The sequence below is a fragment of the Gracilinanus agilis genome, chromosome 3 (assembly GCF_016433145.1).
Source record: "Gracilinanus agilis isolate LMUSP501 chromosome 3, AgileGrace, whole genome shotgun sequence".
Lineage (NCBI taxonomy): Eukaryota > Metazoa > Chordata > Mammalia > Didelphimorphia > Didelphidae > Gracilinanus > Gracilinanus agilis.
Genome location: NC_058132.1, coordinates 340,868,437 through 340,880,216, shown reverse-complemented (window position 1 = coordinate 340,880,216; position 11,780 = coordinate 340,868,437). Strand labels below are relative to the sequence as shown.

General features: G+C 40.6%; 1 protein-coding gene across 2 annotated transcripts in view; it reads right to left on the bottom strand.

Annotated features, from left to right (window-relative positions):
- Nucleotides 1-11,780, bottom strand: part of ADCY5 (adenylate cyclase 5) — a 255,962-nt gene that overhangs the window by 43,865 nt on the left and 200,317 nt on the right. For both annotated transcript variants that reach the window (XM_044670042.1, XM_044670043.1), the window contains 2 exons: nt 9,224-9,364; nt 1,406-1,428 (listed from right to left, as the gene is read on the bottom strand). In XM_044670042.1, coding sequence (XP_044525977.1) covers nt 1,406-1,428; nt 9,224-9,364 — 164 coding nt within the window. The remainder of the gene's footprint in view (nt 1-1,405; nt 1,429-9,223; nt 9,365-11,780) is intronic.

Below are 11,780 nucleotides of genomic sequence, written 5' to 3'. Positions count from 1 at the left end.
GGAGGGAGGAAAGAAGGAAGGAAGGAAGGAAGGACAGAATAAAGGACAGAATGAAGGAAGGAAGGGACGGAGGGAGGGAGGGAGGAAGGAAGGGAGAAAGGAAAGAATGAAGGAAGGAAGGAAAGAAGGAAGGAAGGAAGAAAAGAATGAAAGAAGGAAGGACATCAAAAGCTTGTGGGCAATTAACCAAAGCCATGGTATCTGAAGTTACTGCTAGCATATCTAAAATCATCAGAAATAATTCTAGTACATGCACTAATTTCTGGGGAATATATAGGTCATAAGGCCCAGAATTTGAGCTGTAAAGGTCTTAGCAATCATCTGTTGGGGAAAAAATTTCACCTCTTTGTGAATTCTTCAATAAAAACTAGGGAGACATTAATTGGCTAAATGTATTAAAGGCCAAAACTCAACATGATATTAATAGGAATGTCAAATGTGTGACAAGAAAGGGTATTCTTAACCTGGAGTCCATGAACCTGTTTTTATTTTTGTGCCTACTTTACCAACTACATATCTCATTCTTTTAATTTTGAATTTTTTCATGGATCTGTTTTTAAAAACATTTTGATAAGTATATTTCAAGAATTTATTTCCTTCATAATCCTGTGTGTTTTATTTTACTTAATTAATTTAAAAACACTATTCAGAGAAGGAGTCCATGACACAAATGAGGTTAAGAATTCCTGCTTAGAAACACTTCTAGGGAATTGTACTTATCCCTTCTCTGGAGCTGCGTGGATCCTGGATGACAGGAAGTCTCTTCTCTACCCTTATAGAATATTGTTGGAGTTCTAGATTACTTCCCTCTCTCCCATCTATTGGCCTTTCTGCCTCTATGCTTGTTACTCACATATTCACCCACATATAAAATAAGCAAAGATATGAGGAGGGACTTAAATGTGAAACAGGGTCTGTCATTGCTGGTCTACAAATTCAAAACATTGACCTCTCAGGAAGGACCCACTCCTCTCTTTGCCTTTGAATAAAAATTTAAATAAGGCACTAAAGTCTGAGGAAGGAGGAATTCAAAACTCCCTTGAGGGGCAAAGGGACACCAAGGAACATGTGTTTAGGGGAGTTGAGGCCAAAGGTTTCCTGGGGGAAGAGAGAGAAATTGGGAACAGTCCAGTTGTCTGGGCCCTCAGATCTCCCACTGGGTGATCTGGCAGCCTGTATGCTAAGGGAGGGATGTGTTGGGCTGGTTGTAAGGGACATGCTGCAGTGTGCTATGATCTGTGTATAGAGGCTCTCACAAGGCTTATCTGGGATGAGGGGGAGCAGGGAGAGAGTGTAGGTATGAAGAGTCTTTGGGGAATTCTGGCAGTGGGGGAACAGTCATGGGGACAGCTTTGGGGCTCCTTGAGATTTGGAAAAGAGAGGCAAAGAAAATCATTTTACTCACTTGTCCTTGGGGTCTTCAAAACCCTGAAAAAGAGAAAGAAAGAAATGTAAGAAAAAACAGACTAAGCAGCAAAGGTATTGATGGGAGAAGACCTGTGGGCCCCAGTCTTTTGGCCTGCTCCTCTCTCTGGAAGCTTCATCAATGCCCGATAAAGGAGAATGGCAAAGACGAAGATAGGAGATTGCTGCAATTTTAAAACAAAAATCACCAATAAAATTTTAAAAAACTGATGATACATTCTATTTTATTTTTCATTTTTTGTTATGCAAAACACACTTCCATATTGGTCACTGTTATAAAATCAAAGTCATACATAACCAAAACCACAAAATAAAACCAAAGATATACTGCTGTGAATGACTCCAACAGTTCTTTCTCTGAAGGTGGATAGCATTCCCCATCAGAAGTCTTTCAGGACTGTCCCAGATCATTGCACTGCTGAGAGGAGCCAAGTTTTCACAGATAATCATCGTCCACTATTACTGTTATTGTGTACAACATTGTTCTCCCAGTTCTGCTTATTTCTCTCTGCATTTCCTGAAATCTTGCTTTTCTTTCTTTCTTTTTCTTTTTTTATCTTGCTTTTGATGGTAAGTTTTGAAGAAGAAAGGAAGAAGGAGGAAAATCAGAAATGTGATAGGGAAAAGAGAAGGAGAAGGGAAAGGAGGAGAGGGAGAAAGAAGGAAGAAGAGCAAAAAAAGAAGAAAAGGAGAAGAAAAAGAAAAAAACAGAAGGAGAAAGGAGATTGGAAAAAATTGACTAGTGTGGCTGCTGTGAGGGGAAAGAGGGAAGAAGGTCATCAGGCTAATGTTCCTTTTTGAAACTTCGTCTATTGTTAAATCCTGTGTCTCTGGGATATGAGGATACAACTATCTTTGGCGGGAAGAGCTGCGTTGGGTGAGGCAATTAAAGAGATTAGGACAGAAAATGGTAGTGGGAATTGAGGCAATTAAGTGAACTACACTGACTCCATCTTGTGAGTCAATTCTGGAGCTAGCTCAGTTCCCTTTCTATTCAATTATGGGCCCTGTCCATCTTCTGTCTTGTGAGAAAACTTTATTCAATTATGGGAATTGGGAGAAAAATCATGTTGCATTGTTTGAACCCAGCCCAGAATGGCTGGGAAACCGGACCACCTCTACCTGCTATTTAGAGATCCTTAACTAAGGACGAGGTTATGCTGACCAGAAACCTAGCCAGATCTGAAGATTGATGCAAGAAGTTTTCTCATAGTTGTACATCTCAAGCAACCTATGTGTCTTATTTGAAAACTGGCCTCACACTGATCAGTCAGTTATTGTTTCAATATTCCTTGTATTGTATGCAGACAATTGGGAGGAGTAAGGCATCTCTTTTCCTGAATTCAGGAAATTGTAACCATTCACTGTCCCCCTCCCAACTTGGAAAGTTTCTAATCTTTCATCCAATTAGACATCAGATTAACTGATGTTGTATTGTTTCCTTTTATTTTTAATTTTTTTAATTTTTTAGAAAAAATATTGTTTCCTTTTAATTAATTGGCCTTATTTGATTAAATAGTTTTTAATATCTAAAAATTTATCTCCCTATCCATCCCTACGCTGAGGAAGAGACCTGGTCCCGATTTGATGGCCCAGAGGATTGAACCTTTGTTTCTTTGGTAATTTCATTTTTCATTCACTACATGGGTCTACCCACATTCCCCAATACCACTCTCCTCTTAATGGAAAGAATTGAATTCTTAGCCATTTCAATTCTCTGCTTCTGCAATTCAGAAGTTTTCTCTCATTTACCCAGATTGGTGCTCAGCAAGCCTCCACTTTTGTTTACTGGTGAAGATATGTGAAGGGAAGACTCCCTTGAGACCTTTTGAAAGCTTATACCTTTTTACCATAATCCTAGCTTCTTGTAGCAACTTTCTAGAATTATAAACGAGGAGCTGCCCTCCCAGAGAAATGGGAGTGAGTGCTTACAAAATAGTGAGACAGAATGGAATGATGTGCTGGAAAAATTGCTAAATCTGGAGTGAGGAGGAGTTCAAATCCTGGCTCTGCTACTTATTACCTTTGAGCCTTCGGACAAATCCTTAGACTCCTCTGGCCCTCTCTCGGATATAGAAATGATTAGACTAAATGATTTCATGGGGTTTTTCTAGCTCTAATCCCCATGATCTTATAATGAACATATCTGTCAAAGATTTGCCAAATGGCTATAATCTGTCTCTTTGTAAGTCTGCCTGTCCTTCTGTCTTTGTCTCTCTCTCCTAGTCTCTGAGTAGAATTTGTCCTTACTAATTTCCAAATTTATATTTGCCCTTAGTTCATAAGATATGGATCAAATCATTTGGCTGAAAGGAGAAGGAGCTGGGCCAAGATGTGATAACTCACTTCTGGAGGTATTGGGGAAGAGGGAGAAATCTAGGAAGGCAAGAGAGAAGGTGGAGGAAATGAAGTCAGCTTGAGGCAAACTCCCAATCTAAATAATGATTAGAAGACTCAGGCTGCTTGGAAAAGTTACTACAGCAGCCAAAGACCAGTTGTGCACCATCATCTCGACAAAAATGTTGACTGCAGTCAGAGAAATTTAAGCTTATTTCCATGCAAATCTGCTGCAGATTGGATTGGAAGGGGCTCTAAATATCATGTGGTCCAACCCCTTCATTTTGAAGATGGGGTAAACTGAGGACAAGAGGAGTGGTTATGGGTTACCTATAGTATTGGAAAGGGCTTTTTGTGAGTTAGTCATTTTTCAGTTGCATCCAACTCTTTGTGGCCCCATTTGTGTTTTTCTTGGCAAAGATACGAGAGTGGTTTGCTATTTCCTTTCCCAGATCTCTTGACAGATGAGGAAATTGAGACAAATAGGGTTAAATGACTTGTCCCAGGCCACACAGCTAGTAAGTGTCTGAGGCCAGATTTGACCTCATAAAGACGAGTCTTCTGATTCCCATTCTGGAACTCTATCCACCATGCCACCTAGCTGCATTGTGTGTGTGTATACACGGCATGTGTATATGCATGCATATTGCTACGTGTGCATATATGTACATATGTGTGTGTATTGTTCTCATGAGCACACTGAATGCTGGAGATGTAGGGAGATAAGCATATCAGGAAATGATGTATGTGAAACAAAGCATCAATTTTCAAAAGTTATATTTTGATGTGAAAAAAGATTTTTGTTATTCTTAATTATTAAAGAAGTCAATTTCTCAAAAAGAAGTATTTTTGCATGTCCTTTAATCCTTTGGTCCATTTGTTTTTTTGTCCTTTAACTGCATATTTTGTATGTATGCACACACACTCTCTCACTGCTCCGCAAAAGGAGGGACTGGAGCAAGGGATCCAAGATGGCCCTTTGGAGATGTTGGACAGGAAAAAAGAGGGGGAACAAAAAAGGGGCAGAGGAAATTGTCCCTGATCTAGCCCTCAGGTACTTCACCCATCAGAAAGGAGGTCTGGGTGGGGGGCTTTAAAAATGCCTGGAAAGTTTTTAAGCCAAGGCTACTTGGTCTATATCCCAAAGATATAAAAAAAATGGGAAAGGACCTGTTTGTAAAAAATATATATTCATAGCTGTGCTTTTTGTGGTGGCAAAAAAATTGGAGAATGAGGGGATGTCCATCAATTGGGAAATGGCTGAATAAATTCTGGTATATGATGGTGATGGAATACTATTATGCTATAAGGAATGATGAACTGCTTGATTTTTACAAGAACTGGGAAGATCCACATGAACTGATGCAGAGTGAAATGAGCAGAACCAGGAGAACACTAAAAACTGTAACTGAAACATTGTGGGATGATCAAATGTAATTGACTTTGCTACTAAAAGCAATGGACAAATGGACAAATGGACAAAGCAATGGATCCAGAGAGAAAGAATTGTAGGAGTAGAAATGCAGAAGAAAAAACATCTGATAATATCACTTGTGTATATGGGTATAGGATTTGGGGTTTTGGTTTTAAAAGATTATTACAAAAATGAATAATAGGAAAATAGGATTTGAGTGATATTATATGTATAACCCAGTGGAATTGCTTGTCAGCTTTGAGAGGCGGGAGGGTAAAGAGGAGGGAGACAACAAGAATCATGTAACCATGGAAAAAATAATTTTTTAAAAAGTATTTTTTGAACATTATAAAGATGCTGGCATCATCATCAGAGCCAATTACTCAGTAAGCATCTTGCAGTTGATAAATGCCCATTGGAAAAGGGAAGCATGGGAGAGTCACCAAATCAGATGTGAAATCTTTCTCTAGACATATAGAAACAGTTACCAAAGAGTCACCTTACTGTTGTACAAAGTCAGGATATGTGGATAATCTCATTCTTGGAGCTTCTACCAAATGGTGAGGAGGGAAGGGGGTGGGAGATAGATACAGAAAAAAGAGAGAGCTAATACTTGCTGGGAATTACTCCAACAACAGGTTTGAGAACCATTTCCTTGGCAGAAGGACACACTGTCTCCAGTTTAAGAAACAGCAGTGGATTCACTGCTCTCAGGAGAAGCCCTCAACATATTTACATACTCCAGGAAGGGATTTATGACTTTGAGAATAAAAGATTCAGTAGGGCTTAAAGCAGCATTCTACTCAAGCTTAGAGGAAACCAGGATTTGATTCAGTATTGAATGATGGCGGCTAGAAACTAGTATAAAAGTAAGAAACTGTACTTAAGGTTTTTTTTATATTATGTCCTGTGTCACCTTTTTAAAAATACGGTGTTTAGTAATCCTGCTTAAGGTTTATACCTAGTGGTTTTAACAGTCCTATTTTTAATTTCTGGAAATGAATTCTTGAGTGGGAATATGTGCTAGTTTTTCTCTTGCTGACTACATATATGAAAAGCCCGGCTGTTTGGACCGTGGGGCTGTCACTAAAGCACCCCATCACTCTCCTGGTCGTAGGCAAAGCACCCAAGAGCTGGGTTGGTGCCAAGTTTAATCTCATGGTAACCATAAAGCCATATCTGAGACCAGCTTGTAAAGGCTTAGAGTGGCTGGCCTGTGCCTTTTCCTGTTTCCTACTGGTTAGGAGCTGAGCCACACGTTCTGGTCTGAGTGGGAAGTCTCTGATACCTGTCAGAGAAAGCCAAAGCCCTTGGTCGTTTGAATGAGATTGAAAGGCACCCAATACCCAGTGGTTTTCCTGGTGTGTTCTCAAGAGGGTTGGGGAGGAGGCTCCAACTTCTATATGGGAAAGAAAGTCTCCAAAGTCCCTATAGTCCCATGCTTTGTACCCAAATTTCACACCTGGCTCCTCAGACCAAATAAGACTTGATTTGGTCACATACCAATGGTGGTATGTAGGGAATTGTGTGTGGGCCTGAAATCAAGATGTCTCATCTTCCTGAGGTCAAATCTGGCCTCAGATACTTACTAGTTGTGTGACCCTGGGCAAGTCATTTAACCCTGTTTGCCTCAGTTTCTTTATCTGTAAAAACAAGCTGGAGAAGGAAATGGCCAACCACTCCAGTATGTTTGCCAAGAAAGCCCCCAAAGGGGTCACAAAAAGTTGGACATGACTGAAATGAATGAACAACGACAACAGCACAGTCACAAAGGACCTTGCTTCTTGCACAGCAGAGAGAGAAGGAAGGATGGATGTCAGGGACAGTTAGGAAATTGAGTTGTTTCTTCAGGTAAGTCCCAACTTGCCCACTCTTTACATGGATATCCCAAAATATCCTTTACTTCTTAACTTTAAGGTCTCGACGTTTTTTAAGATTTTATAATTCAGCTAGCCTCTGTAGGGTATAAACTGGTGGTTCCCAAACTTTTTTGGCTTACTGCCCCCTTTCCAGAAAAAAAATTACTTAGTGCCCCTGGAAATTAATTTTTAAAAAAATTTTACTAGCAATTAATAGGAAAGATAAATGCACCTGTGGCCATCACCGCTTCCCTGGATCACTGCAGCACCCACCAGGGGGCGGTGGCGCCCACTTTGGGAATCCCTGGTAACAGTTGTCTCCTGACTGAGCTCTCCTGCCCCTCTCTATCTAGTTTTAATCGCTCCTGCTGCAATTTAAACTGACTCGGCATCATTCTAAATGAGTTTTTCCTTTATGCCCACCTACTTTCTCAACACTGGGTCTGCAGACACATTAAAGCAGGACACCCTTTCACTCTCATTCCTTCCTTGCTCATTTGTTCTTAGGGTGATTGGAGCCTTCCCCCAAAAATGCCTGGATTATTCCCCTGAACAGAGAAAAGAAATCTGAGAAACTAAAGGGGGGGAAAAAGCCTCATTATAATTCATATTCTCCATGTCCTCCCTTCTCCTCTACTTTTATTTCCATCTTTTTTTTTCTTTTTTCCTTTCTTTCTAGTCTTCACCACAGGAAGCCAGGCAAATCCATTTCATCTTGCCCTCCTGAATGGATGAGCTCCCGGTGTGTGATGTATAGTGATCCCCCTACTGCCATATTGGTGGGCAGATCTTAGAACAGGCCTCCTGACCCAGTAAATCCCCTTTGGCTTCTGTTTGTCCAGGCCTTCCCTCCCCCTTCCCCACGGCGGGAGCACTCAGGTTAATTAGGGACTGTCCAAAAGCATAGAAAGCGTTAGGGAACATCACGATGACAGTTTCCAGGCAGTGCCGGCGCTCGCTCGGGAGAAATTTCAGTTGCCTGGGAAATGCGGCAGACACAGAAAGGAAACACCTGGCAAGCTTCTCCCCACCAGACTGTAGGAAGGGCTTCACCAAATGCCAAATGCTGCCAACAGCTGGAAGCTTTGGCAGGTCCCAGATCCCAGCCTAATGGGCCTGTTTCCAGGCTAAGCCTGGCAGAATGACCTCTGCCAAGGGAGAGGAGATGATCAGGAGTGGGATGAAGCCATCTCTTGTCTTAATGGCAAAAACCCTGAGTCTAGAATCGGAATTGGTCCTAGACTTGGCTCTATCTCAGGTTATAAGGCCTGGGGCAAGTAACTGACCCTCCCTGGGGACTATCAATAGAACACCGTGGCTGGAATCACGAAGACCTGGGCTCAAATCTAGCCTCAGACACTTTTTAGCTGTGAGGCCCTGGGCTGGGCATTTAACCCCAATTGTGTCTAGCCCTTGCCACTATTCTGTCTTAGAATTAATAATAAGATAGAAGGTAGGGGTTAAAAAAAATAAGAATCATAATAGTGCTAACTTCACAGGGTGGTTGGGAGAATCAAAAGAGTTAATATTTGTAAAGCTCTTAGCATAGTGCCTGACCCATAGTAGGTGCTTCATAAACACTTGTTCCTTCCCTTTTTCCCTCCTGTCTTATAAAATCAGAAGAATAAATCCCAATTTATAGGGTGATTTGGAATTGTGATATTGGAAATTTGGGAGTCCTTGAACTAATTTTGAGGTCCCTGATCTAAACTTCCCATGGACATTTAAATCTCTTTCAAACTACATTTCCCATGATTCCTCTTGCGTAATCAGGTGGGCAGGAAGTGTAATAACGTAAACAGGAGTATAAAGACTGAGGACGGGATTGGTACTTCCTCTCTTTGGTGATTTGGAGTGGAGCCAGGATGGGAGGAAGAGGTAACAGGGCCCGAGTATTTTAAACTAAATCTTAACAGGCACATGGCTTCATTTTTCTAAATGGCTTTCAATAAACCCTTTGAAACCATGATATTTTTAATTTTATCACTCTATGTTAATTTTATTTCTTATAGGAGTTAGGGATAAAATAAGATAATATATGTGAAAACACTGAAAAGCTGAAAGCATCTTATCAATACAATGGAATATTGTTGTTATTCTATCTCTGATGAAAGATATCTCTCCTTTCTCCCCTTTTCCCCTGTACCCCTCTAAAAAAATATCCATGACCCTCTCATTGGTAACTAACCATTCTCTTCATCTCCTTCGAGACCTGGTGGGATCCCAAGTGGTTGTAGAAGGGCCGTTCGGCGCCCCAGGGTGGGGGATTGTGCCCAATGGAATTGGTTCGCTGGCGATTCATTTTGGCAATCATGGCCTTCTCTTCTTTCTGGGGGAGAAACATAGTTAGAATCAGTATGAGAACAGAAGGTACCTGGGTTACACAGGCAACTGCCCGCCTTCATAAGCTCATGATATCTGAATGCTGGAAAAAAGGATAAGAGTCCTTTCTCTAACACCCAACTCATCCTGCTTACATGTGGAGTCCTCTTCCCTCTCCTGATCACTTGGCTTATGTGAGGACATTAAGCTTGTCTAACTGTCTGCCCAGTGAGCCACAGATCCATCTGTCCTGTGCATCTGGGGCTGTGAGTGCATCCAGACTGCTAGCACCTAAAGGGCAGGGAATGTGTGTGTGTGTGTGTGTACATATATATGTATGGTTAGGAATATATATAAATATATTTATAACACACATCATATTAATATATTATATATTAAGAGATTTTCTTCACTGTAACCTGCACCAAAATAATACCTACATAATATGTGTGTGCATATTTATATATACAGTGAGGAATATGTACCCACACTAAAATAATATATTAAATATATAAAAACATGTTCAATAGATATTAAATGTATAGTAAATGTATAATCAAATGCATAATAAATAATATATATAATTATAGACTAAATAATACATTAAATATATAATATACAAATATATGTAAACATATATTTGTATAATATGATTTTATATTGTACATAATAAAAACACAATATATTACAGAAAGGAATATTATACATATATGATATGATATGCAGGTTACAATGAGGAATATTATATATTTATGATATGCATAACAATGAAGAATATTATACGAATCTGATATGTATAATATTCCTAACTGTAACCTGCATCAAAATGAGTAGACTCAGAAAGGCAAGTGGAGAAAGGCCATCTTCCTCTGGGGCAGATCCTAGTCCCTCTAACTTGAGATAGCATAATAAAAAGAAAAGAGCACTATGGTTGAAGTCAGGGGACTTGGGTTCAGATTCTAGCTTTGCCACAGACTACTTAGGCGAGTCTCTTTACCTTTTTGGGCCTTGGTTTCCTCGTCTATACAATGAAAGGCTTAGAGTGGATGACTTCAGGGGTTCCATGTAGCTCTAAATGTTTATCTGAGGCCTGCAATCACTCCCCCCATCACAGTGGGAGCCTTTCGAAATGTATGCATGTGGGAGGATTTGTTCTCTTCTTCCTGCAGGATTTCTTTTTCATACAACTCTTCTTCCTCCCTTTCCCTCTTTCTGCAGACTCTCTCCCCCAGGCTCCAAGGGTACATAAAAGAGAGGCAACCCAGAAGAAATGGAAAGAGCCCTATAAATTGGCTCCCCAATGCCAAGCCTAGCTCTCCCATTTCCTGCCTGTGTGAACTTGGGCAAGACCCCTCTCACTTTTTTCCTCTATATGACAAAAGTGTTGGATCTGTAGTCTGTGAACTTTTATTTAAAAATACTTCAAGGGGGCAGCTAGGTGGCCCAAAGATGCTAGTTAAGTCCTGGGTTCAAACCTGGCTTCAGACACTTCCTAGTTGTGTGACCCTGGGCAAGTCACTTAACCCCCATTGCCTAGTCCTTACACTCTTCTGCCTTGGAACCCAGGCACAGTATTGATTCTAAGATGGAAGGTAAGGGTTTTAAATTTTACTTTGATGACTATATTTCATATAATTGGCTTCTTTTGTAATCTTATCCATTTAATTTGTACTTTTAAAATAGTTTTCTGAGAAAATTACCAAGGCTTCACCAGACATCTAGAAGGGTCCAGGTCACAACAAAAAGTTTAAGACCCTCTGGACAATATGATGCTGAAGGTCCCTTCCAGCTCTAAGTTCTAAGTCTCAGAGATGGAAGGAATGAGTAATGCTCTTTCCTCTCTTCCACCCCACCCAAAGGTCCCAATGGTCCAGTGACATTCTAAATGTTTCTCTGCCTTCTGGGAACCGTCTTCCCCTTCCTACCTCCCCAGTCCAGCAGCTTTAATCACCAGACTTTCAAATTACACTTTCCATCTGGTGTGGTTGGGTCACAGTGAGAATGGCCTTAAGAGCTGGTCTGTTGTTAAAAAGAGAAGGGACAGGATGGCTGGGATTTCTCCCCCCGCCCCAAGCTATCCTTGAAACACCTCTAAGGGTCATTTTTTTCCAAACATTTTTTTTTTAGTTTGTGTGCCTTAAGTAGTTTCAGACCTCATAGATTCATAGACCAAAGTTGGAAAGGATCTCTGAGGCTCTACCTAAATCAATCCACTCACTTTATATATATATATATATATATGAAACAGGTCTAGGGAGGATAATGATTTCCCTAAAGTCTCATAAAGGCAGCTGGATGGCACAGTGGATTGAATGCCAGGTCAGGAGCCAGAAAGACATGAGTTCAAATCCAGCCTAAGACTTACTGTGTTATTGGCTGGGTGACCCCCTGTCTGCCTCAGATTCCTCATCTGTAAAATGAGC